This window comes from Sparus aurata, chromosome 7 (genome assembly GCF_900880675.1).
Source record: "Sparus aurata chromosome 7, fSpaAur1.1, whole genome shotgun sequence".
NCBI classification, from domain to species: domain Eukaryota; kingdom Metazoa; phylum Chordata; class Actinopteri; order Spariformes; family Sparidae; genus Sparus; species Sparus aurata.
The window spans coordinates 34,314,305-34,340,646 of NC_044193.1; the positions used below are offsets into that span (position 1 = coordinate 34,314,305).

At 39.5% G+C, this 26,342-nt stretch overlaps 3 protein-coding genes across 4 annotated transcripts; 1 reads left to right on the forward strand and 2 right to left on the reverse strand.

The window, feature by feature from the left end:
* Positions 1-94: 94 nt before the first annotated feature.
* Positions 95-14,821, forward strand: tmed4 (transmembrane p24 trafficking protein 4). The gene is made up of 5 exons (XM_030424305.1): positions 95-336; positions 7,148-7,248; positions 7,335-7,460; positions 11,645-11,791; positions 11,907-14,821. Exons 1-5 carry the CDS (start codon positions 201-203, stop codon positions 12,054-12,056), a joined length of 660 nt encoding a protein of 219 aa, XP_030280165.1. The 5' UTR covers positions 95-200; the 3' UTR covers positions 12,057-14,821.
* Positions 14,822-15,331: 510 nt separating this feature from the next.
* plpbp (pyridoxal phosphate binding protein) lies at positions 15,332-19,760 on the reverse strand. Of its 2 annotated transcripts, none has more exons than XM_030424303.1 (8): positions 19,548-19,760; positions 18,761-18,868; positions 18,597-18,632; positions 18,430-18,505; positions 18,203-18,343; positions 17,940-18,082; positions 16,973-17,071; positions 15,332-16,081 (listed from the first exon to the last, which is right to left on the reverse strand). In XM_030424303.1, exons 1-8 carry the CDS (start codon positions 19,635-19,637, stop codon positions 15,890-15,892), a joined length of 885 nt encoding a protein of 294 aa, XP_030280163.1. In that variant the 5' UTR covers positions 19,638-19,760; the 3' UTR covers positions 15,332-15,889. The 2 variants fall into 2 exon arrangements, with proteins under 2 accessions (XP_030280163.1, XP_030280164.1); XM_030424304.1 differs by having other exon boundaries at positions 18,761-18,882; positions 19,548-19,676.
* Positions 19,761-20,484: 724 nt separating this feature from the next.
* snrpg (small nuclear ribonucleoprotein polypeptide G) lies at positions 20,485-25,923 on the reverse strand. The gene is made up of 4 exons (XM_030424306.1): positions 25,768-25,923; positions 25,532-25,554; positions 24,632-24,756; positions 20,485-20,732 (listed from the first exon to the last, which is right to left on the reverse strand). The coding sequence occupies exons 1-4, from the start codon at positions 25,797-25,799 to the stop codon at positions 20,682-20,684; spliced, it is 231 nt and encodes a 76-aa protein (XP_030280166.1). The 5' UTR covers positions 25,800-25,923; the 3' UTR covers positions 20,485-20,681.
* Positions 25,924-26,342: the final 419 nt, after the last annotated feature.

Below are 26,342 nucleotides of genomic sequence, written 5' to 3' on the forward strand. Positions count from 1 at the left end.
TATATATATATCCTTGCTCTGGGTTGGTATGGGCGGTTTCCAATATATTCACGGAATCCAGCCTGGAAGCGAGTTATGCCTGAGAGGCTAAACTCAGGGCCTACCAGATCCTCTTCCACAGGAAACCCCCTTCCTTCTTCCGCAGTAGCTGACTGCAGCCCAAAGCTCTTTGGCTGTGTGCGCTAAGTGTAAGAAGCGACATGATGCTCACCCCTGCTGCAGGTGTTATTTTAGTATTAACTTGGATTCATCCAAGTTACGCATTGTATTTCCACATAGGAGAGACGGAGAAAAAATGTTTCATTGAAGAAATCCCAGACGAGACCATGGTTATTGGTAAGCTCAAATGTTGTGGGGTTGTTAGCTTGACGTAGCCAACTAGCAATGCACGCAAACAGCTGCAAATATACAGTTATTACCACTGGCAGAAATAACGACACACAGACACGGCAGATTGAGGAAGCGACCTCAAGTTACAGTATAAACACGCGTTTTCTGTAAGGCCTCTTTACCTGCTGTTTAACCTTAGCCTATTTATATGTCGTATAGATTCACACAGTGAGCGATAGCATCATGTTTTATTTTCAGAATGTTTTCTGTAATAAACGCCACAAAGCATCAATTTAAGCAGTTGAGGTGACTCGTTATATATTTAAGGAATGGAAATCCCAGATTGAATGGAAGACGTTTTATTGTTTGCTGTCCTTTCCTTCATGACAGCTGTTGGCGATTGTAGGTCTCACGGGTAAACTGATGTTCAGCACGTATAGTAAATAAGCGGTATTTAATATTCTACTGTACCTGAAAGCCAAGGTGAAGTTAATGATAATTGCACACCTATTTATGGCAACAACATTGTAATGAGTAACCGTTTCAGTTACAAAACATACAATTACCGTCACTTTGACACGTAATCTGCACATGAATAGTGCAGGTTATCTTCTTCTTCTTTTATTTGTGTGATATACTACCATTGTATACATATAAATATGGGGAACAGACAGAAAGCTCATATTGTGGCAGCAACAGCAGCTAGCAGGGGAACTCATGCGGCTGGCTCAGCTGCCACAGTCAGCTCAGCAGCGCCGAGATCGAAAAGTGGCCGAAGGTGTGTCAGTACCTGCTCAGCGGTATATACCGATCCCTAGACTGGTATACCGATCCTTGAAGTGGTATGTCGCTGTTATTCCACCGACACGTGAGGGTATGTGCCATTGAATGACTGTTGGATGGTTACCGCCCCCTGATGAATATAATGCCACTGGGCTGGTTTTATAGCAAGTACTGCTGTAAATGTATACATTTTTTAGTCTTTACTGACAATGCTAACTTAACACATTGCTGTAAATAAAGGAATATATGCTTTTCTGTTGTATCTTATGTTGTTGGCATGTAGGCATATAAAGTAATTACACTTGGGATGTGATGCACCGTAGCCAGTCTGACTAATCGATAGCAGAAACTAGGGCTGCACAAAAAATCGTTAAAAAATCGCGATCTCGATTCACACATACACGTGATCTCATTTCTACACACAGCGATTCTGAAGCATTTTATATCTCGAGCCGAATCACAAACAAATGCTCCTATTTTCCTCCCGGAATTTTTGAAGCGCCCCCAAACGCAGCACGGCCGCTGCCTCCTCCCTCAACCTGTGGTAAAGCGTCTTTACAACACGTGATTCAGTGGAGGGAGCCCGCCTGCAGTTGAGTGTTTGGAAGGAGTGTGAGAAGCCGTTCTTAGACAGGGGGCAGCAAGCCGCCAATCTGCCCGTCCTGTTGACGAATAGGGTGCGCGGTTTTAGACAGAGGGCGGCAAATTGGGGGTCTGTTTTGGTCCGCCGATTTGCTGCCTCGGACGGTACACTTATTTCCACTTCGACTGCTAGCTTATTGTTGTAGCGACAAGCTAGGAACGGTCGCTACTTTCAAATTAAAAGCCCCCCGCTAAGAACCCAGTTCTAAACTCAAATGGGGTGCAATGCAAAGCTCTTATTTTGAAGACAAATTCGTTGTCAACTGTTCGCAGCCCAACTTCGGGCTTTATGTCACGTCACATGTTTACGCCTACCTCTGAGGCGGCTTTTGGAAAAGGAAGAATATTATGCCTCCGTTTTAGAAAGCCGATCACAGCAGCTATCACATATCACCTAGCCAAAGTTACGGCCCCAATAAACACTGTACAACATGAGGTATTAGAGGATGTCCTCTCATCTTGGAGACAATTTTTTTTTTTTTTACTTTTGTAAAAATCATTTCTCATCCAATGATGGAACTAACAAAACAAAAAAAACATTGTAGTTTGCCTCTGCCATACTACAATGTTTTTTTTTGTTTTGTTCAAGTTCATCAGTGCAATAAACATTTTGTGAAAAAAATCGTGCCAGAGAATCGTGATCTCAATTCTAAGCAAAAAAATCGTGATTCACATTTTTTCCAGAATCGTGCAGCCCTAGCAGAAACTATGAGCCAACCAATCAAACAATACTTTGTGACAGGTTCTCTTTATTAGGAGAACACAATAATAATTAATATAAAATCTATGTCGCGGAACAGTAACCTTTGTTGCATATTAACAATCATGTTTACTGAACTTTGAGTGACCAGAATGAGCCGCTAATGAAGAGAAAGACGAATACCCAAATTTAGCCAGTAAAATAGCTGAAGGCTTATACCACTGGATCAGTTGGTATATCGATGCCCAAAGGCTAATACGCTGGACCTACAGGTTCTTATCACAATAAGCAGGATGTAAAACAGTAAACAGTAAAACTGCCATGTGTCATAAAATATCCCAATGTCTATGCAAGTCATATTTTCCTTTATTAGTGGCCAATTCTGGTCATTCAAGTAAAGTGAACATGATATATAATATGCCACATTGGTTAATGTTCAGCGAAGTACATTTTATATGAAGTAAAGTTTCTGCTATCGAGTCAACGGTATCCCCTTCAACAGTCTTTCAATGGCATAAAAGTCTCAGGCGGCACATACCATCATGTGTTGGTGGAATACCACTCCAAGGATTGGTAATCCAGACCAGGGATCAGTGCCTCTATGAGGACACTCCCATACAGGGTTTTAAACCTGCAACTCCCCTCTGGTGAGTTACAACTGAAGAAGGGTCTCGGATGAGAGATGGAAGGTCTTCAAGAAACTGAACGACTCCAGTTGCCTACGATACAGCACATAGAACAAACTTTAAAATGCAAATCAAAGAGCCACTGTTGGACCATTGTAGGCAGGAAAAAGCTGTTCAATGTCTGTTCAAAGTTACTTTGGTTTTCATGGTTTATTTCTCCAAAAAGCAAGTAGGTAAATGAAGGAGAAAGAAGTCCTGCATGCTTCTGCATGAAAAACCATAGGCTCACCCCGGCGCAAACTACACATGCTAATAGGGCTGGGTATTGTTAAGAACCTCACGATTCGATTCGATTTCGATTCTTTAGGTCGCAATTTGATTCAATATCGATTCGATTCAATATTTACTTAAATGCTTCGATACCGATTCAGTAATAAGTAGTAAAAAAAAAATAATTCATTAGAGTACCTGTTGATAATTTTTTAATTAAAAAAAGTCATCTTTAACTATAAATCTTTCCTCTAGGAAGTTCTAGTTCGAATTGAAATGTAAACAAAGGTACTCAATAGTGCAACCATAGTTAAGCTGAGAAAGTGCCATTGTTTCTGGGACTGCATGGTACATTTTTGTCTGACATTAACAGACATAACCGCGGTCCCTCCACCCTCCGGCTAGACGTGAGGGAGTAAATGTTGACACTGACCCCCCTCTCTCCCCGGAGGAGAGTGCTACCCGCGGACGCACGGTGCAGCGGCCAGGGTGAGACCAGCTGAGCTGGGGAGTTTACAGTCTCTGAAAGAGTGGTGCGTCAGACATTGGCTTCCCGCCTCCACAGCTCCAACGGTGTTTCCGTGGCACATCACCCTCCGACCCTTGAGCGAGGTCGCGGGCGACGCTTCTAGCTGCTGGAGGCGGGGACTGAGAGGTCCGGCGAGGGACAGCAGGTGGTCGCTTGCCTGAATCGATTCAGAGGATTTTATGAATCGATATTGAATTGGGAAAAAATATATTGCAATGCATTGATGAATCCATATTTTTACCCACCCCTACATGCTAAACAAGGAAATTACTAGTCTAAGCAAATAACTAGCAAAATGAAATGCTGTCAAACACCAATCTAAATAAAAAAACATTTAGAATAATCAAACAAAAAATAATACTTGTAATTTGCATAAAATAAGAACTGAAAATGAATGACAAAAAACAAAGAACTCCAACAATGAGAACAGCCTTCGATAATGTATTGATAGACAGCCACTTGCTATATAGCATTTCTTTCACATGATTTTTGTATTGATTTGCAAGGTTTCCTTCTATCAATATTTCTGAAGTGAACAAGGCTTTTTGGCTAATAGCTAATTTTTATACTATTTTTTTTTGTTTGTTTAATTATTCGAGATATACAACAATGTAATTGTAAAATTTGGTTTTAGAATCACTGCCCACTGTCATATTCACCAATACCAATCGGATTGAGTGGGTGCTAATAACACCTTTAATTCTTTTCCCCATGTGTGATGTTGTAATGCAGATGAAAGAAATACATTTATTTATTTATTTGTTTGTTTATTTAAAAGGGACAATGCACATCAATTGACATTTTAGATAGATAGAATTACTTTAATGATCCCAGTTTTCATTTTACATTCAAAATGTAAATATGCCAGAGTTAGCAAAAAAGCGAATTTTCGTCTTTAGTTCCTTGGCAGGTTAACACATCATCACATTACATTAGTGGGAAAGAAAAAGGAAAAAAAAATTAAAAAATAAATAAATAAATGTTTTGACATATGTAGGCCACGGATTGATGAATTTTTATTAAAAATACACTGATTACTGCTAACCTTTTAGTTTTTCAATCCTAACATTATAATTATTATTATTATTGTTGATATTGTTATCTTTTTTGATCCTGATCAGTAGAGCAGCACCATTGAAGAGTTGTTACAGTTACTATGACACAGAAGCTTTATTTATGTGTTACAGAAGCAAAACACTAGTTCCAGTCCCATCTACTGTGAATTAATTGGTTGTCATCAGCGAATGCAACTGTACCCTCCAATTAGATATAAACTGTTTGCAGTTTTATTCACTATAATAAGATATAGACCCAGGTGGATTCCTTGTGGTAGGATTTCACAGGCATTTTCATAGACATCTCAGTTAAACAGCTTTCTAACATTTTGACTGAGAAAGACTGTGTTTGAAATGTTTGATACATATTGGAATATTTAATAAGGGGTCTAATGAAGAAAAAAAGAGTTAGCAACAGCAATAACTGAGTAATTTTTAAAAACTTTTTAGAATCTTGTAATTCACTGACAAATATAGTGATGACTTAATAAGCTAGATAATACCCATTTGGAGTTTGGGGTCTATATGTTTGATAAGTCATCTGTTCAGTTTACAACAGCTGACCTCTTGACAATGGAGATTTATCATGAGGTTCTTCTCACTATATAGAGCCAGGGAGCCTGACGAACATGTGGTCAAAGTTCTAAGGGGTCTATAATTTGGTATATTTAAACCCAAAACATCCTATTTTGCTCGACTTAAACTGCAACTGAGAGGTGGAGCGGGGGTTACTGGGGCCAAATCCAGTGACTCTATGGGCGAAGGCCAGGGTACTCCCTGGATGAGTCGCCAGCTCATCACAGGGCCCTCACTGATGGCAGTGATGCCACAAAGGTGCCAACTGCACATCAGGAGCAATTTGGGGTTCAGTATCTTGCTCAAGGATACTTCCGCCCCGGGGAGCCAGGGAAATGAACCAGAAACCTTCCGGTTACTAGTCCTCAGCTCTACCCACTGAGCTACAGCCGCCCCGCAACTGAGAACTGAAATAATTAATGAATAATAACATAACTGAGTGCAAACCTCAGCCAAGACCAGATAGGCTTGGCTGAATTAAAAGAGGCTATCACTCCTTTACCATAATTTAAATCAAATTGTACTCACTCATGGATACCAGCCACCAGAAAATGCCTAATTGTTGTCTTAAAACAACATGCATTAATCATCGAGAACATTACAAAAATGTTGAACAATGCTCAAACTCGCAATGTTAAAGAGAGTGAGAAATATATTTCTGGATTTGACTCTTTATCTGGAGCCGCACCAAACGTTAATGGGTTCTTCTGGGCTGCAACCTTTCCTCCATCCAAGTTTGGTGGTAATCTGTTTTGTGTAATCTTTCTAACAAAACAAGCACTTGTGAATAGGGACACTACCCCTGTTCTTTTTAGTCACCCACTTGGTCATTATATCCACATAACTGATTATTGATCAATATTGTGTATCACAGAACAGCTTAAGAATAATGTGATAAGGCCCTCCGCCCAGGAGGGCCTTATCACAGCCAAGCCCTAGTAGTATGCAGTCTGACAATTTCTGGATACTTTGGAGAACGATGCTGATATTGATATTTAACAGTTGATGGAATGTAAGGAAAAGCTTAACGTTAAATCATCACTTAATTATACATTTTGAAGTAATCCTTTAAATGTTTTTTTTTTATGCTACCTTAAAGAATTTTTTGATATCTACAATAGAATAACAAGTCACCAGATAAGTGTGTGTATTGTGATAAGAAAGTTTTCTAGCATCCCTCAACTGATTTGGTTTTATGTCCTTCAGCTTTTTGTCCACCAGCACCACTCTTGTTGGCTGCAGCAGCCAGCTGTTCTCAGTCAAATAAAAGCTCATATAAAGCCATTTATATGCCAGGCGACTAGCTGATGAACATAGTGGAACATTTAGCGGCTAAAGAGTTAGCTGTTCTTTCTTGGTAGTCAGTGGAGACTTAGACAGAGCTAATAGGAGAGTGAACATGGCACTTGCATTTATTAACTGGCAGAAAAACAACTCCAAATGAATGCAAATGTGACTCGATATATAATAAACCATCTCTTTGCTAAAATGTTTTTCAAGTCAACTTTATGATTACTAGCTTGCATTGTAATGGAAGACATGTAATCGGTGGGTCATTATTAAATAAATATGCCTTTCAGTGCTCACTGTTGGATGTAATCTGCCATGTGTTTATGCTGCTTTGTGTGTCTGAAAGGAAAGTACAGGACTCAGCTGTGGGACAAGCAGACCAGTTCCTTCCTTCCATCCACTCCTGGCCTTGGGATGCATGTGGAGATCAAGGATCCAGATACAAAAGTAAGGACAGACAAGGTGGTAATATAAAACATGGGCCACATACATATGAATAGAGTATAAAGATTTTACTCTGTCATCTCCACAAGGTCATCCTTTCTCGTCAGTATGGGTCAGATGGACGGTTCACCTTCACCTCCCACACTCCTGGGGAACATCAGATCTGTTTGCACTCCAACTCCACCAAAATGGCTCTCTTTGCAGGAGGGAAACTGGTATGAACACTGCTATTGATTTTTAACAGACTGAAAAGAAATTTCCTTCTAAATCTTTCACACAAATTATATTATAAATGGTAATACTGTCATGTTCTATGGATTCACACTGGGACCCTTGAAAATTAGTCCTGAATGTTGTAAAAAATGAGACCAGTTTCATAAAGCAGGATAACCTGTGACCAGGCTAATGCTAGATCAGGTTCAGAAAGTGAGTCTTGGATAAGTCTGATTTCTGAGGTTTCCGTGGAAACATAACCCTTCAGACTCCCGCGTTCAGAATATCCAGGACATGTTTCCACCATCTGGCTTCACTAACCCTATGAATCGTGATCACACTAACCGTCACACAAAGCTGGTTATCAGCTCAGTAACTTGATGCCTGTTTCCACATCTAGCATGAGCATGTTCATGTGAAAGGGATGGTTTTTGCAGCATTTGACCAGTCACAAAGATGGACAGGTCTAATGGCTGCACTGCAGAATGTGCTGTCAAGAAGAGAAAACTAATATTAACCAGAAAGTAAGGAGAGGTTAAACACATAATCCAGGCTAATTGCAACACAGTTGCAGCTGCCAAATGCAGGAAGGCCAGCTGATGAAAAAACTGTGTGAATGAGTACACTAATCGACTAGACTTGACAAGACTACAGCTGCAACCCCTGTAATGTAAACACAGCAAGTACAGGTTTCTAGTGCTTCATCTGTCTCTGTTGTAAGATATAGATATTATCTAGCTCAATGAAATGGTTTTGACAATACAAATTGCAGCAAAAAGGTCGGTTTTTGATGAGTTGGGAATGAGACTCAAAAACATACTTTTCTTACAAATAGTACCGTTAAGTGTGCAACATAAGTTATCATGGTGATGTGCCCTGGTAACAAGTGAACCATCATGGTAGACCTGAAAACCCAGAGTTAGTCCTGAAGGTAACTCGCAAACCCTACATCCTACTTTGTAGGCCTCTGGTCAGGCTAGGTCACACTTGGGTCCACCTCAGGCTCAAGCAAGCAAATCTGCACATTATTCCAAGACAAGCATGCTATAAATAATTCAATACCAGAACTGTATCATTTTTACCTTGTGTCTTCTTTAATGGTCTTGCACAGTTGTTCTAGCTTGTAAGATGTCTACACAGGCTTAAGGTAGGCAGAGTTCTCTCTGAAAATACATTAGATTATCATGCTTAAAATACCAAAAACGACATGAAGGTGTGCCAGGTGCAACAAATTCAACGGGAGAGTGAGGGAGAAGCACTGCCGGAAAACACCCACAAAGCCATGAGAAGAGGTCTTATCTGGAAAATTAAGTCATGACGCCTGTATAGATGCTGTGTTATTCAAAACGGACCTATTACACTTATTTCCAGCTCCATATTTTCATTCTGGGACTCCTCTAGAGTACCTTTACATAATTCATAGGTTCAGCTGCTCTCTCTTTCAGCCCCACACCCTAAAAGGCCACTTAGTTCTGATTTGACAAACTTCCTGCCTTGATGAGGGCAGATCTCACTAATTACTGTACAAAAACACAACCTTCTAGCTTTATTCAGTGATTTTGGTGAAAATGTATCATATTTAATGGAGGAAAATAAATTAAAACAACATTCCATTTGTACATAACGCATCTATTATTGATCCAGATGGAAGGTTTATCATCATTAATGCATCTGTTAACCAGACAACACTTACGCTAGCTAACATCTACAGCCCCATCAATAATGATCCATCCTTTCTCTGCCACTTTTTTACCCAACTATGTGACTGAACAAATCTCATAATAGCTGGAGCCCTCAGTAATGTTATCAACTCCACAAGTGACAGCTCAAGTAGCTCTGGTATCTTAAGAAACTGTCCCTCTACTGAAATAATAAAATATGGATGATTTTGGTTATTATGAAGGTTGAAGAATGGGAAACCCGTCACTGATGGCATCTTATTTTTCCTTCCTCCATCAATCTTCGTCCAGAATGAATTTTTCTTGTAAGCAACTCGCCTATCCAACATACCTTATTGATTCAATCATGATCAACGATCATGTTCCTGTTTTATTTCCCTATCAAAAACATACTAAGCGTCCTGCAAGATGGCTAGTACATCTTCAGAAGATCCTGATAATCAACTCCCTTGATCCAGAGAAAGTGGACATCTCTCTATAAAAGCAAGGAATCTCTGTCTGTCTCTCTCTGTGTGTGTGTGTGTGTGTGTGTGTGTGTGTGTGTGTGTGTGTGTGTGTGTGTGTGTGTGTTTGTCAAATATCTCTGCATCAGGATCAGACTGACCTGAGACTTAAAACATGGCTGCTGTGTGGTTCAAGGGTGTGCGACTTGGCATTTGTTTGGACTGCAATGATACTGTTAATAAATTATTTCATAAATGCTTTACCAATTCGCGAGCATTGTCCACCGGAGCCACTACAGTCACGTGCGCACCAGAGCCAATCACTGCAGAGCCCACCGCGACCCCCCACCTTAAGAAACAAGCAGATTTATACCTGCAGCGGCGCGAGCTGGACCGGGATTTTGCCGGCGGTTCGGTCCCGTTCTGTTCTGTGCATCTAAACTGACTGTTGTGGATTAATGAGACTAAACGAGCCCGGACCGAGTCTGTTCGGGTCTGAGGAGATCCGGAGACGCGCGGACAACAAAGTGGAATCTGAATCTGTGGATGTTCGTGTGCTGCTAGCCCACACGGCCCACCTTCCGAGGCGATGGACCGGACCCACCGGCACATCCAAAACCGGACCTAGGGTAAATAATGTCCACCACGCTTTTTCGCGAACATTGCCGTCACGTTTGCTTTGTGTCTGGTGCAGGAAGAAACGGTAAAAACGGGCTTTTGTCACGAAGTGTCCAAGCAGCAAGTTTGGTTGTTGAGGAACAGGAAGTTGTGGGAGGGACGGAGGCGGATGATTGACATGCAACGATGGTCGGTGTACAAACTGTGATATTGAGAGTTGAGAGATTTGTGACATTTAGCGTGTTTGGAGTGTGTAGTTAGTGTGTTATGTAGTGTTTGGTGTAGTGTGTTTAGTGTGTAGTGGAGTCGGTTTTTTGTTTAATGAGTCAGAATAATGAGGAGAAGCTGAATGTGGAGCAGGCAGTGCAGCTCTTCATTCAGCTGGAAGGAGCTCAGGCAGACCTGAGCATTGCCTGCATTTAAATGTAAAAAGTTACATATAACTTCGTGAATTTTTAAAATGTATGCACACATATAGCAAACAACAATTTATATTTGCATTATAAGCAATAAAAAATGTTTTTTAACATATTTGTGGTTTTCACAGTAAAAAAATCTAACTTTTTCTACTCAGATTTTATGTTTTTTTGTGTGATTTTATGTCCATTGTGTTAATACAGTATGTCAAAATGAAAAAATAACTGTACAGTCACACATGTGAGGTTGTGCTGAAAATAATGACACCAAGTAAATAGTTTTTAAGATGAAATATAATGGCAAAATCTAAAATAGTCAAAAACGGCCAATTATACCCTGGAATATCGGATTTCACAACAAACCTAAATATCCCTGACGTCCCACCTTCAAACACAGCCTCATTTGGCCATCCATGAAAAAGCTGCTTAACCTCCCACTTTTCTATAGGAACACATATTTCCTACGGGCACTGCACTAGTCCTTTAAAAAAGAAAAAATGAAATGGACCAACTCAAAACCCAACAGAAAAGTGACATACGTACAGAAGAGGATAAAGGCTTGTGTCAAAAATGTATTTGATTTTGGATTTCTTTCTCAGAATTCACATAATGTACACAGAACTTGAACCCATGATGACATGCAGAGCTCTGTAACGAAGTGAGCTAAGAAGTGTTCACTGTATGTGTACAACCCTTCTCCTTCATGTACAGCACTGGTTTATTCATTTTTGCCTAAATGTTTTCTTTGTTAGGTGATCTGTAATAGTCTCCTCAGTGGTCGTGGATCAAAACATCACACAGCTTTGTCTGTATTCTTTGTTTATTTGTCTGTGTTCTTTCATTGTGAATCACTGTCATCCGATCTTAAACCAGACTTGACTTAGTCTGATCATGGTAACTTTGCATTTGCTTGTTGAAACAGTTTACAGGTTTTTCACCTTTTTTTGAAACAACTCTATCAAACTTTCTTTCTCTTAATTTCGACATAATACAAGCATGTCATTCTCCAAAACTCTAATCTATGTTGCAGAGAGTTCATCTGGATATTCAGGTTGGAGAACATACCAACAACTATCCTGAAATTGCAGCTAAGGACAAACTCACCGAGCTGCAACTGCGAGTCCGACAGCTACTGGACCAAGTTGAACAGATCCAGAAGGAGCAAAACTACCAGAGGGTCAGTAGAAATTCCCAGTCATCCAAGTGTGTGAGGGGCCGGTAGTCCATTAGGTACAGTTGCTGTCTATGCAATTACACTCAACTAAAGTCTACCTTGTGTATCCTGTTTACAGTATCGTGAAGAGCGGTTTCGCATGACGAGCGAGAGCACCAACCAGCGTGTTCTCTGGTGGTCCATCGCTCAGACACTCATCCTCATCATCACCGGCATTTGGCAGATGAAGCACCTCAAAAGCTTCTTTGAGGCCAAGAAACTGGTGTAATATCTTTATGACAATGGTCTCATTAGGCCTCTTTGACGCCAGGAGCAAGAAACATAAGCACGAATAGACAGACTTGACTAACCAAAGTGGGAAGATGCCTAACCACAGTGCCGAAACATCCAGGAGGAGACATGTGGTCTTAATGTCAGCCATAAATGGTGCAAACAGATTCCCAGCGGCAGGTCTCAATACTGGGCAGCATCCTTGTAAATGTTTTAGGCTAAGGGTTTTTTCAGTTGGCAACAAGACAGTGCACAACATTCCAACTGCCTTCTTGCTGTGTTGTGTTTTGTCTTGACAATACTTTCTGTGCAAAAAGAAGCAGACAACATTAATGAACTGAGGTTATTTTATGGTCAAACAAGAGGGAGATAAGAATAAGAATGTTAAAGCTGTTACAAGTAATAACAGAGTAGTTTACTGACACATGATTTTATGAAGACAATTTCTGTCATTGCTAGTGTTGCACATAGTTTTATTTCCAAGTTTTGAAACCTCTAACCGTGTGCTTTCAGCTCTGTTTGTCAAGTGGTCACTTTTATTTTCCTGGCCTTGATTCCTTACATGTTTATCTGAGAACGTTAATTTCAAGCATTGTATTTGGCATTTATATGAGGTATAGTCCTTTATTAATGGTTTGTAACACACTAAAATAATGGTACGCAGCAATGGGAATATTTTAAGTGGTTATTAATGTCTTTATGAACAGTTAGAACCTCCCATTCATCAATGAATAAACAGCCATTAATAACACAGTATAATGAGAATGGCATTTAGCAAAGTGTATACCTCCGCCAAGGCACACCATCCCCTTTAACTCAGTCAAGACTAATCCAATATCAAACTTGACAGCCCTGTATTACTGTACATTTTAAACAGCTGTAACTGCTCAACAGTGTCTCATCAGATCCAGGATCCACATCAAATTGTGCTTGCCTGTCAATAGCAGGTACCTAAATACACTGCACTATTTTAATGAAAATGTTCTCACATTGTTAAACAAAGTGAGAAAAAATCCCTGGATCTGCACCTAAAATGTCTTCAGACACCAGATCTGTTTGAGTTGTTTATGTGTAATCCTGCTGACAAACCAACCAACCGACACGGATGAAAACATAACCACCTTTGCGGAGGTAATCAACTCAAGGTCTATTTACAAGTCCTCTACCAGAGCTTTCAGCCTCCATCAGCTAAGGAATTAGGCTCAGCTGTGATGGCTATATTTATTTGGAAATAAATTCAAAAACATTAATAAACACAAATAAATAGTTGATTTAACAAATACCAATATTTCATAATCTTATAATCCTGTCCATCATTCATTACCTGTTTATACAGCAGTTACAGATATTGTAAAGAATTTGATAACCACTTCAAAATGTCCTCTTCAATGATTTCCCCTTTTATTGCTTTTATAAATGGGATGGTGGTCAATATAATTTGGCTTTTTTGAGAAGAATTCACAAAAAGAAAAAAAATGATTTTTTTCTGCAAAGTAATGTCTATTAATTCTGGACTTTATAATTTTATTCCATATTATTCGCAAGACTGCTCAAGGTGTGTCAGGTTACACAGGGATCGGGTGTAAACGGACATTTTTAAGTCCAGCCACAAATTGTCTATTGGATTGAGGTTTGGGCTTTGACTGGACCACTCCAGAACATTCACCTTGTTGTCTTTCAACCACTTTTGTGTAGCTTTAGCTGTATGCTTGGGGTCATTGCCTTGCTAGATAATAAATCCTCCCCCAAGTCGTAGTTCTCTTGCAAACTAAATCAGGTTCTCCTCCTTCAGAGTAGTCACAGGCTGTCTCCCTCACCAGTCTCCTTCTAGCACGGTCTCTCAGTTTGTGAGGACGGCCTGCTCTCGGCAGATTTACACATGTGTGATATTCCTTCCATTTCCATGATGGATCTAACTGAACTCGGGATGTTCAATGCATTGGAAATGTTTTTGTATCCATCCCCTGACTTCGATAGCCTTTTTTAATGAAACTGATTAACCAAATCTTGTCAAAAAGACAAATTACATTGACCATGATTCCATTTATAAAAGCAATACAAGGGGAAAACATCCAAGTGGGTGTATACTTTTTAGAGGCTGTATTATCTTCTTAGAACCGCATATTAAAGTGCTTATATACTGCTCATTAATGTGAAATGGAGGGCTAAAGTAACCATCCTTCTACCGACTGTATATAGTTCTTAAGTTAAGTTTCCGGAACATTAAACCAGAGGTAGTTGCGTAGATACAGTTTGTGATACTTGTCTGTTGAGAACAGGATTACACTCCATGTTGTAAATAACAGGCAGTGACTTCCCTGTTCATTTTCTAATGTCTTTTACACTGGGAGAATGATGTACAAGTCTTAAAAGTGTTTTCAATTGTCACCAGGTATTTTGTTTCATCAGTGTCGCAGATCTTATTTATATAGCAGTTGTTGCCTGTGTTTTATTGCTGAGCTTAAGAGAAAATGTATTTTAATGTACTGCCGTATGGGTTCCATTAATCAACAGCAGTTTCATACTTTGGCAAATTCTGTTGATTGTGATTCAAAATTGGGATGAATCATTTGAAGGGAAAACAATGAATCAGTGAGTTATCATTCTTTTAATTACCAAGTTTAGATTTGAGTCCAATTATTGAGATGCAATACAGTCAGTGTTTACTATCAAAGTTAACTATAACTAACTGCAACTATCACTTTTCTTTGTGCATGTGTTCCAGACGACATCCATATGCTTAATAAAGAAAGTTAAGCCAGACTCCTGACAGTTTTAACAAAAGTTGTTTGTGCCACTTTGCCCAAAAGGAAGAAATACACAGCAAATGGCAGATATTTTAAACAAGAAAATTTATTGCTTGGCTTTGGCTTGCCTCAGAGCCACATTCCAAACCAAACAATGCTGAAATGTCTTTTAATACAGCAACCACATGTCGAACTACCAGCTGATCAACTTTTTTCCATAACTGACAATAAAAGCACTTTCCGTGGAGACACAAGAACACACTGACCTTGTGACTCATTTGACGAAACCATGGTGACACCTTGATAGCTGCAGTGTATAAATCTACTCGGAAACATCATCACCACTTTGCATAGAGTCTATCCCTTTCATCTCCAACTGTGCACCACACCATAGCATGGACACAAGACTGTTGCACAAAGACAAAACACTTTCCTCAGGTTAACTGTGGGAACTGTTAATATCAAGAATAGAGATTTGACACATTTGACACACCATACGAAACAATATCAAACACAATACTATGCGTCATTATAAAGGGATACATGATTTATTAAATCAAGTCTTTGTTTCATCCGTACAACATAAACAGTACATTGTACTGTGTGGACTCACGATCTGTGGGACACTGTACACAGTCAAGTACATTTCAGCACTGTCACATGTTGGGTTGGAAAGGTAGAAAATATTACATCAACAACAAATCTTCACTATCTCGTAACTCATCGGAAATGATTTTCCAAATGTCACCATGTTTTCAGTTGTACATTTGTCTTGTATCCAGTAATCATGTAGGAGAGGTTTCCATGAGAAGGAAGTCAGAGCACTATGGTTAGTAACACACTACTTTTAAAAAAGGTAAAACTATATCTGTATCGAATGCCACTTTGCAATGCTTAAAAATGCAAGAAGGGCACACAAGAAAGTGAAGAGGATTAAGCAAATATACTTCAAAATTATGTAAGAATTTTGCAATCCTAGCTCCACATGGCTCTGGAAATTATCTGCTTCACTGCTGTTCAGCTTGCACGTGAAGGGAGTTTCTTCTTTTTTCTTAAAGATGTTTTGAAGGTGGAGAAGTTCTTCTTAGGGTCTAGACACAGTGAGGTGCTGCATTTTCTTGGCAGCCTCTTCTGACACCACCTTGGAGGATTTCTCCGGGCTGGGAGCGGGGCTGGGAGCGGGGCTGGGATTTGGAGTGTTCGCTGCACTGTTGGGATACTCCCTGTTGCCGAATATAACACTACCCACCCGAACGTTTGTGGCACCAACCTCGATCTTCAACACATGGGAGCAAACATGTAAGCATGGAGAGAAACTTTATAGTATAATATAAAATATAAAATATATAAAATGAGTATAATATGCTGACTTACATACATCACATGATTGTGATTATGGAGTCAAATAATACCCATAATAATGACCATCTTATTGAAATTGAACCAAAACCTTACATACATATTACTCAAATTAGTGGATTTCAATGAATTAAACTGAAATGAACAAATCTGAATATACAGCAGGGTCCAAAAGTCTGAGTCCACTAGTCAAAATGACAATCACAAATTGTTAGACCAACTTGAAGTCTAAAGAAGACCAAGGAGTCCTCACTGTCATGGACTGTCCTCCACAGTCTCCTGACCACAACCCTATTCAACATTTATGGGGGCACTTGTAGACTGAGAAAGCCAAACACTCTGTGACATCAGGAGCAGCTTTGTGGAAAACCTTCAAATCATGCTGGGATAAGGTGAGTCAGCAGGTTTTACACTGACTAGTGGAGTCCATGCCAGCTTAGAGTGTATCAACATACAATATACGATGATAAACTGAAATTCAAGGATTCAAATTTTCCCTCAAATTGTTTAACTGATATGATCATCTTGAATGAATAACATTGGTAATTAATTTCATTTAAGTAATTTACCAAGTGGTCTTAGCTTTTTGGATCCTTGTCTAGGTATCAAATACTGATCACTCAATTATTTAATCTGAATGTATGCACTCTGAAAACTTCCAAATCAAGTTTTTGACATTGACTGATGGAAATTTTAAACAAGGAATGCATTATTATTATCATTATTATTATTATTATTATTATTATTATCATTATTATTATTAGTGCTTAGAAAGAGTTTATACATTTTGAGAAGGAATGACACTCACCGCATGTTCAAAGTCTGTGGACATACCCATGCTGAGTTCCACGTCCTCCAGAGGTAACTTCAGACTGTCACACACCTCCTGCCTCCGAGTCAGCAGCATCTACAGGAGAGCACGTAACCATTTGAGCCTTTTTTCCATAAAAACACGACATACACAAACAATATTGACACTTATATTTGTTGGGGTTTTTTTTAGCATCATTTAGGCCTTTTTAGCCTTTGATAGGGTAGCTTAGAGAGTGACTGTAGAAAGGAGAGACAGTTGGGTGAGACATGCAGCAAACGGCAACAGGACGCATTCGAATCTGAGCCACTTCCAAGTGTCAGTCAGGGACACCTGATACAGGTGAGCTTTCAGCGTGCCCCAAAATCCTTCAGATTTCGAGAAATTAACAATTGTGACCAATGATATATACTAAATGGGAGATTTTACAGTGCAAGAGTGTCAACGCTCTCTGGCTGATTTGTCAGGCTACCTCTAGTTGAGATATGCTTCTATTTAGTTTCAGTCCTTTGATTTAGTTTTGGTTGCAGTGAGTCAGTGTTTACTATCAGATCTGAAAGAACACATTTACATATTCATGTATGTGTAGGGTTAGTACATGTGGCTCACAATTAGCTGTAGATATACAGCAGACATCTTCTTCACACCAGCCTTCGTTTGACGGGTGAAAATATTTCAGTTCTGGAGGTATTTAGGCTTATTTTAGTATCCGTTTTCAAACATGCTCTGATTTTGTTGTTATAGTCCAATATACTATTGATCTAACATATAGGTTATGTTAAATGGTAAATAGACTGCATTCATGTAATGCTTTTCTATCTTAACAGACAGCATTTCACAATTTTGTCTCTCATCTTACATGTCTTTGACTGCAGCACTGCCATGCAATATGCTGGCCTGCCCATCAGAAGCCACAGCTGCCCACCAAAAAAACACACGGTTCGGTTCACAGAGTCTTTTATACCTGAAAGTCCGGGTTGGGGCCCAGGGAGAGGTCATAGCCATAGCGCCCGATGGTCATGAGACCCAGGAAGTGCAGGGCGGAGCACTGGGACACAATGTGTTTCACTGTGATCACAGTCTCCTCTGGTGGAAGGCCATGTTTACCTACAACAAACATTTGACATGCCGTTTGTGAACAACTGACTTTGTTCACACAGTGTTTGTGTGAATGTGTGTAGCATGCTCCATGGGAGAGCGGAAAAAAGGTATAAAAACAACACTAACTTGCTTCTCCACTGGTGTTGATCTGCAACATGACCTTTAACCTCTGTGTGCTGGCTCCTCTGACACGCTGCCATGAGCTGTTCACTTTGTCAGCCAGCTTCATGGAGTCCACCGTCTCCACAAGGAACAGATTTGGCACACCTGGCAACAGGAAGGCAAGACTCAGTCAAGGCTGTTGTTTTTTTTAGGTTTTATTTATGTGCATCTGTATAATTGCAATCACTCACCCAAAAGTTTGTTGACATTATTCTTCTGTAGGTGGCCGATAAAGTGCCACTTGATTTCTGGACACGAGTCTAAAATCTAGATGATAGAAGAAACAAAAACTCTATTAAAACCTTTCAGAGACTGGGTTGGAAAAAAAGAGTGCGACTTCTAAAATGCCTAAATCTACCTGAGGATCTGAAGCTTTCTCCACGAGTTCATTAACCTGGTGTGGGGATCAAGCATGAGGTCAGTCTCTCCATTATTCACACCTTTATTTCTCTCAGTTTTACAATCATACAGTGACACATGGAAAGTCTGGAATGATGTGGACCAGTAGTGCACTATACTCACATAATTTTCTCCGAAGTTCCGCTGCCCTTGTCTATACGCCTCCACAACCATGTCTGGGGGTTTTGTCTTGCTGACAGCTACGAGGCGGGGCGACACAGCTGGCAGTGTCTGAAGAACAACATCTGTATCAGTGAATGCATCAGCAGAGGAGCTCAGTGTGTGGTCAACATGTTAGCTGAGGTCTTTTGTTCTAACAACTGTCACTCAGCCCTGTCCTGTAAAACAATGATGACACGGATTCTTGCGGCTGCTGCTTTATGTAAATACTGTCAGACATCGTGCAGTCCTCGTGTCTGGACTTGAGCTAACAAGACACCGAGAGGATTTCGACTGTAAAGATGCATTGCTTCATGCCTTCACAAAGATGACTTGATGAAAATGACATTTTCATAAGTGGACCTCTCTCCCAGAGCTGTAGTGTGTGAGCAGAGGACGGTCGAGAGCATGGCTGTGCAACTGACTCATCTAGAAACATGCCGATCATCAAATCATGATTGTGGACGGGATTTCTTTTCGACCGCGTGCATGCAGACACAGTAACGTTATGTACCATGACCCTGCTGTCAGCGTACAGCCCCACCGCGTACCACCACTCAGCGTACCACCACTCAGTGTACCACGGTGTTATGAAAGTGCTGCCACAAGCTCGACTGTCTCCTATCCAAAGGTTGAGGTATTCGGCAGCCTTACATAACGAGCCGTACTGTCGCAGCACGACATGTTGGACCTGAACAGTGGTGACACGGCAGCGGTGCTCCCAAACAGAAGCCTCCCCGACAGCAGTTACCTTGGGCCGTCGTGCCGCCGCCTGGTTCACCCGCTCCACAACCGACTGTAGCGCCTTCCCAACCTCCTCCGACATTGCTACTTTCCACATACCGTCCAACGGCTACGACACAAAACGTAAAGAAACGTCTTCACGATGACGAAACTCAGCTTTCAAAATAAAAGTCCTCCTGCGGAGGAAGCGCGTCTCTCAGATGGCGCCCTCTGTTGACCAGGCTTCGGCATTTGAGTCTTATTACCGCGAGGACGTCACTCCAGTGTGCTCCTCTTCGGCCCCTCTGATTATAGGCTGGCTGAAGCCACGTGAGTTTACCCACTCCAATGGTGTTTTATGTATCGGTGCGTTCCAAGCTACCAAGTACAGCCACAGACTCTCCAGGAGCTCACTGATGGCCTGATCCAGGTCTGAGAGGAGATCCTCAGGACACCATCTGCTGCCCTGTCAGGAGCATGCCCAGGTGTTCTCAGGAGTGCATACAGGCACGCGGGGCCAAACACAGTACAGTCACATTATGAGATGCTCTGGTAAAATCAGTTATTTACTTCAAATCCAGCCCTCAGTGGGTTGATGATTTTGGTTTCCACTGAATGTTGTTACATCATTTTGTTTCTAATAAATTATATATTGGAAAATCAGTAAAGACTTGAAAAATACATTCATCAATATCTGATGTGTGAATAAAATGTCCCCTTATGTTTTTTTATAATTAAATTAGAATGGGGCTCCTTGGGAATTAATTTACATGGGTTTCGATATTGCCAACCAACCAGACATTTGATTGAATTCTCCATACTTACTGGTTCATTGTCATTAATCTACCTTTCACAAAAACAGAAGTAATTGGCTTCTTTTACACGATGAGCTGTCAGTGACTTCAGGCAGTAACCTGTGGTAGGGTGGCAGAACACTGTACATTGTAGATTGAACACACAAAAACTTACAAAGAAAAACCATTTATTAACAAGATCACACAATTCCAAACAACTGTCAATGGAAATTAGATGAAGACATGAGAAAATGCATTACAATTCAAAGAGCCAGTTGCTTTGCAACTACACAAAGAACTAGGGGGTTAACAGAATGTAAAAAAGGTGTGGGTCATTCTTTCTCTGAGTACAGCTGCCTCCTCTTCTCTCATACTCTCTCCAAGGCCTCCAACATGATGATGCTGTTTCCCCTGATAACCTATGAGACAACACAGAGTAAACACACTATTTAAAATCAAACTTCCTAAAGATTTAATTGTAAAATTCGAAATTAGTTATAATATAGTTCCCAAAAAGCAGGTATATTAAACATTCAGGCTGGCTTGACAGCAGGTCTTTTTTTCACAACTACTCTGACTCACCACAACCACATGAGGAAGCAATAATTAGGCCTGTCACGATAACACATTTTGCTGGAAAATAAATTGTCCCAGAAATTATTGCGATAAACGATAATGTTGTTTTGAGACAATTTTTCAACTGATATAATGATAATGGCATAATTATGCAAGTACACCCTTTCAAAGATCAATACACGTTTATTTCTAAAGAATATTCAACATTGCAATTGGAATGTGAAGAAGACATTTTAAATATCCCAAATAAATAAACAAAACAACCAAAAACAATGAAGTTGAAGTGTCTATCCATGGTCACATTATGCTTGATTTTTGATGATCTAAGTACTAGTAATAACAAAATGTAACAGTCTGCATATCAAGATAAGAAACTGCAGCAGCAGTGAGCCTGCTTTCTTTTTTTCAGCAGAATAGAGATATGAAAGAACATTATAACATATGATATTGTATAAAATAACATTTAACTATAGTAAAAAAAAAAGAGTAAAGTTGCAGTGGGCTACTATTATAAATATGCACCATATATAGTTTCTATTATTATTATTATTATTATTATTATTATTATTATTAGTAGTAGTAGTAGTAGTAGTAGTAGTAGTAGTAGTAGCATTCAGCATATTCTTGACTTTGAATGGGAGCATCTCTAACGCTGCAGTTTCTCGTCTGGCATCAATTATGTGTTTCTGATTCTGATTCATATATTATGAAGTCAGTTATTTAAACTTAAATTTAATTACACAAGTTGAAGGTATGGTAGAAAGATGTCACAGTGTCACAGATTAAATATTTAACTGTCATGTATCATCACAGTAACAGCGTTACTGAGATCCAATATGCAGATTTTTCTATATATTTTGTTATCGCTTGAGACAGAGAAATGCAGCAGGAAAGTTGATAATAGGCAAGGTAGTCTATTAAATTAGCCCACTCAATCTGCTAGCGTCTCCTCGGTCTCTGTAGCTGTCTTCGTTGTCCGCTTGTTGTTGTAGCGGCAAGTTACTACCGGTCGATACTTTCGAACTAAAAGCCCCCCGTTAAGAACCCAGTTCTAAACTCCAATGGGGTGCAATGTAAAGCTCTTATTTTGAAGACAAATTTGTTGTCTTTCTGACAGAATGCAACATTCAGTCCATGTCCCGTCCATATACACCCCCCCCCCCCCCCCCCCCCCCCCCCCCCGTCAGAATTAGTCAATGTCAAATTTACAAAAGTGTCGAGACATTAGCTAGTCACTAAGTGCAGCACCCACTTAAGCCCGCTTTTCAGAGCATAGCGACTCTCGATACTGTGCCCAAAAGAGGTGCCAAAAATTAAAATGTCTGACCTCATAGCTCATAAACTCTGCAGTTCTTTCCTTCAGTTTGGTAGCAAGCTGAACTAGAGCCTTCTCAAGAGCCATATTGACTTCACTTCAACTAAGCTCTGAAAATGCTAAAAACCCTGGATACCGAAAAATGTACAGTAAGGACTGTTAATCATGTTACTGTAGAGTTGAAACAGGACTGCACATCTTTGGTGGCACCCCCAGATGCCGCAGCTAGGTGCTGCTAGTAGTCGCGGCAGATGCCGCTGTTTGCCGGAGGTGCCACTGCATGACGGGGGGTGCCAGTGCTTGTGCCGCTACCGGTGACATCTGCCGGGAGGTGCCACTGCTTGTGCCGCTACCCGTTACATCTGCCGTGGCATCTAGGAGTGCCAGCAGGGATGTTGCAGCACATGTTGCAGCAAATGCCGCTGTTTTGGCGAGATGTCGCGGCAGATGCCGCTATTTGGCGGAGGTGCCACTGCATATGCTATGATTTTACAATTATTTTGCAAAGTAAGTCGTAAGTTGATGTGACAAATAGGTGGGCAGTCATCACTCTGATTTGATGCCCTGTCGGGTTGCCAGGTGTGAAAAGTAACTTTAAGCATGGCATACATTTCTTGCATTAACTTGCAAGGTTTCCTTGATTAATCTCTCAATATTTCAGATTGATTCATATCACCGTTTGTTCATTCATTTCATTGCCAATTATGATTTTATTTCGAACATGTAAATAAGATTACATGAACAAAAGTAGGCCTTCATAAATAATATGTTATGTTGCAATGCTGGTAAAAGAAAGACAATGAATAGCTTACATTTAGGATATTATCTTTCTTTATATTAAAAATGCTGTGTAATACTACTGTGTTACAGGTTTTCCCATCTTCACATTGTTTTCTTCTTCCAAAGGAATACGAAGTATTTACTGCTTCCACTGTCTGACTATACTGTATATTTTCTTGGACTGTTTATCTTAAATATCTTTCAGTTATGCACTTGCACACACCAGACTTTGATATGCTGCCAAAATATGTGTCTTGAAGAGACATCAGATCCAGAGACGTAGGCTACTGCTCACAATTTCAATGCATCGGACCAACTTGGAACCCACCTTCTGTATTTCTTTGGACTCAAACTATTTACTACAGTACAGTCCCTCTGGATCTGAAGATATTTCATTTTATTAATCCAGATTCATAATATACATGGATTTAATTTGACTGTGAAAGACCCACTTATTTTTGGTAATGTTTTTGTATGCATGTCAACCAGCATCCAATTTGCTGATGTTGGTGTGTTCTGATATTGTTTATTTTCAGAGAGGATTGTATATTGCACTAAATCTTCATGACATATCTGTTATTCCAAATCTTTTGATTGAATTTTTGATTCATGTTATGTATATTTTTAGTTTGTTTAATGCATAAATGCTTTGTGTTGCCCTGTTGTGCCACATAGGTCTACATACATTTTCAATTGTGTTACATTAAATCATCTGAATACAGTCCTGTGGACATAAGACTGCATTTAAAATAATTTATATATCATGAATGTGAAGTGGTTTCAGACTTAAGATGGCAACTACTTACAGACATGTCAGCAGATGGCTGAATAAAATCAAATATTTTGATGACACACATTTTAAATTTACAGAATAAATATGTAAACAGTTGCCATTTTTGTGTTTTTCCTGTCACTTTGGGTATTTGAATGCTCATCAGTGACTAAAACATAGGCTACATTGTTTTGTGTTGTTTGAAAGGTGATGTTTTTTTCTTTCTTCTTACTTTGTCCATTACAACTTGAACGAAAATGCCAATTGGAAGTGTGCAGAGGCAACACTTATGATAGGGTTTATGACACTTTATGATACAAGGGGACTGCGGAAATTGGTAATTCTAAAAGGTCACATTTTGAAAGTCCGCTTTATATAAGGCGATAATTACTCATAACCACATTGGAATAGTGCTACAGAGGAAAATATGCAGATTTTTCTTTAACCTCGCATATTTTGTTATCGCTTGTGACAGAGAAATGCGGCAGGAAAGTTGATAATAGGCAACGTAGCCTATTAAATTAGCCCACTCAATCTTTGTCAGAGATGTTTTCAAATTATGGGAAATAGTTAACCACATCATGATGTAGGCTAAATAACATAACCCGCTTTTGGATTGAAGCTGCAATGCTTAAAGTTACTTTTCACACCTGGCAACCCGACAGGTGTCAAATCAGAGTGATGACTGCCCACCTATTTGTCACATCTACTATTTTTCATTCATTTCTGTAATCTGTGAGTTATCAAACTCAGAATTTGAACCAAATTAAAAAGCTACATGTAAACGTAGTGCACCACATGGTAAACAGAGAGTGATTACATGGGCTTTTGTTACAGTGTGAAAAATACTGAATAACGCAAGCCAAGGTACTGACCACCATGCCGATGCTGTTCTGCTGTCCTCCAGGACCCATCTCCAGAGAGTCATCCACCACCAGGTTCATAAAGGGGTCAAACCCCCGCAGGATGCCCTGCACATGTCTGCCCCCATTCAACTTCACTGGAGGACAAAAGACAGGAACAAACTATCACTAACTGTGTTTACATGGAGCCTAATATATAAAACCACTCCATATGAACACCAATTAGAATAAGAACAGAATAGAACTTTCAATTTGTTGCAGAGGGGTAGCTTAAACCTTTTTTTTCCAGAAACCATTTGCTGAATATAAAATCATGTAAGGCTTTGCAGAAATGTGAAATCATAAATAAGTATCGACTATATCCTCTCTCACATGTCTGATCAGTTCCCTGTCTCATAATCCCTTAATGTTAAATTATCTATTCATTTAGACAAATGAATTTATACAAATGCATAGAGAAAACAACAAAACTAAACAACCTTGGTTCACCTCAGAAGCTTGGACGTCCAGTCCATCAGAACACATTTACATCAAACAGTGGGCATATACAAGAAGGAACGCAGCCCCAAAATAAGCAGGTTGCATCATTTACATGGGACATGGCTTTATTTTGAATTTATGTAGCCTAGTATTCGGTTAGGTTTCTACGTGAAATTGGCCCATTTTGATTCGATTTTCACACGATGGTTTCTTCTTCGTTGTTGGACTATGTACTTTGTTGAGTACGTGGTTTTAGTTTGTACATTGAACAACAGGAGGACTTAAGCATCCGCTCATGTCTCTATGATTAATGTTGCTTCAGAATACAGATCACTAACAGAAATCTAACAGGTTCTTGTGTGCTCTAAAAAGCCCGTGGACTACGAATGTTAATCACAGTGGGTTTGAATTTTAACTTCCAACCATACTCACACGAAAGCTTCTTGTCCATAAACCTGAAAAAAATGGAAAAACACATGAGCTCATGTTACTGATCCTTACAGATGATACATATCTCAGACTAGATAGGCACGTTAGCCAATGTTAGCTTGTTTCTATTACGAACAATGTAGCACGCTCGCTGCGCGGGTACGTACTCTGAACGTACTTCTAATACGAATTACACTCAGACTACACAGTTCCGGTTAACTTCAACATCTTCAACTTACTTTTTCAACTCGGGTGGGTGTGCTTTGCTCATTTTGTCTTTATTTCTTAACGCCGACAAAATTTCTCGTATGATCTTGGTTTCACAGAAAGAACCGCGGAAGGAAAACGTGCGCAGCCGGACCGGATGTTAACCGGCAGACCTCCATCGTCATTTCATGTTTGCAAGCCGCCGCCAAGAGGACCGGAGGAGGAACGACAGGTAGGTTTCTTACTTTCAACAAAAATTTAACTTTCAGTCGACATGATGATAATAATAATAATGATTATATATATGATTATAATCATGTATAATAGATATATATATATATATATATATATATATATATATATATATATATATATATATATATATATATATATATATATATAATATATATATATATGTATAGATATATTACATTATCAAATATATTATATATATATTACATATGTAATAATACAACATATATCATTGTTAAATTGTACTTTCAATTTAAACATTTACTGCAAAAAATATTTCTGAAGTAATTAATTTACCACCATATCTTTACTTTTAGTCAAGTATGACTGTTGTAAGCATGCTACCAAATGTAGC